The sequence below is a fragment of the Amphimedon queenslandica genome, unplaced genomic scaffold, assembly GCF_000090795.2.
Source record: "Amphimedon queenslandica unplaced genomic scaffold, v1.1 AMPQUscaffold_13447, whole genome shotgun sequence".
NCBI lineage: Eukaryota > Metazoa > Porifera > Demospongiae > Haplosclerida > Niphatidae > Amphimedon > Amphimedon queenslandica.
Window position 1 is genome coordinate 145,089 of NW_003546317.1, and position 1,452 is coordinate 146,540.

Below are 1,452 nucleotides of genomic sequence, written 5' to 3' on the forward strand. Positions count from 1 at the left end.
AAAAATGAACAAGAAGATGAGAGTACAAGATAATGAAGGGCCATGTACCTGAAGCACTCTTAGCTACAGCAGTACCAGATCCCATGGCCACACCTATTTCAGCTTTTCTAAGAGCAGGAGCATCATTGACACCATCACCAGTCTATAGGAAGAGAGAGAGAGAGAGAGAAAGTTAGATTATAAAAGGAAATATCAAGAGTATTATCTACCATTGCAGAGACAGCTCCATCGTCTTGAAGGTATGAGACAATCTTGCTCTTGTGTGCTGGCTCAACACGAGAAAACAACCTAAAATCATTGAAAAAAAATAAAAAATAAAATAATAATAATAATAATAATAATAATAATGTACAGTAGCATGTGAAAATCTACGTGGATGTTTTGTATATAAAAATGTAAGTACAATTGGGTGTAAAATGTGTGTGTGCAAAAAAAGATAAGATATACAGTAATTAATTATAATATATTTCGTGCATGTTTAACATGTGGTGCCAGGAGATCAAAGAAGAACAAGGAAACATGATTCAATAACAAACACCAGCTGGTGTGAGTAGTTAGGGTTACCTGGCAGTCCTACAGGCCTCTCTCTGTTCCCCTTCAGTTAGACCATCAAACTCACGGCCAGAGAAAGACATGCCTTCAATAATAAAAATAAAAAATTATGATGTAAGAATCTTCAATAAAACATACATACACATGTACCATTTATATTATCATTATTTGGACTTTATTGTGCGTATATTCTTTAAGGGTTAAATGTAATTATGTACATGCAAATTAAATTCATTATTTTTTCTAAAATGCTTAAAATCAAACCCTCAAAATTTCACACATGTGAGTCTCAGTATATTCTAGTATATCTCAGTATATCCTACTAACCGTCGCATCTCTCTTCTGGTCCAAACACTCCGATCCTCCTACAGATAGCTTCGGCGGTTGCTTTGTTGTCCCCAGTGATAACAATGACTCTTATACCAGCTGCATTACACTCCTCAATGGCCGCCTTCACTTCAGTTCTTGGAGGATCCAACATACCAACAACACCAACAAATGTCATATCAGCCTAAGGAGAGAGAGAGAGAGAGAGAGAGAGAGAGAGAGAGAGAGAGAGAGAGAGAGAGAGAGAGAGAGAGAGAGATAGCGGGTATTAGAATTAGAAGAAACTAACCGGCTGTGAAATTAAGCTCCTTTGAATCAGATAAAGGCGCTAATAAAATAATAAAATAATAAATAAAATGAACATGTATGTAAATGCACATACAGATACAATTACATGTACATGTACTCACAGTTTAAAGGTTCAGCTACTTTCTTCAGAGACTTTGATCCAATGGTAGCAACCAACCAAACACACATACAATCCAACAGAGAAGAATCCTACATGATCAAAAACACCACCATCATGATAAATAAATAAATAAATAAATAATAACGTCCTTCTCTCTCCCCTAG

The 1,452-nt window shown here is 35.7% G+C and overlaps 1 protein-coding gene across 1 annotated transcript in view; it reads right to left on the reverse strand.

Annotated features, from left to right (window-relative positions):
• Positions 1-1,452, reverse strand: part of LOC100634808 (calcium-transporting ATPase sarcoplasmic/endoplasmic reticulum type-like) — a 12,768-nt gene that overhangs the window by 3,749 nt on the left and 7,567 nt on the right. Inside the window, exons 17-20 of the mRNA XM_019995338.1 lie at positions 880-1,063; positions 565-637; positions 210-288; positions 1-142 (exon numbers count right to left, since the gene is read on the reverse strand). The exon at positions 1-142 is cut by the window's left edge and continues 70 nt beyond it. Coding sequence (XP_019850897.1) covers positions 1-142; positions 210-288; positions 565-637; positions 880-1,063 — 478 coding nt within the window. The remainder of the gene's footprint in view (positions 143-209; positions 289-564; positions 638-879; positions 1,064-1,452) is intronic.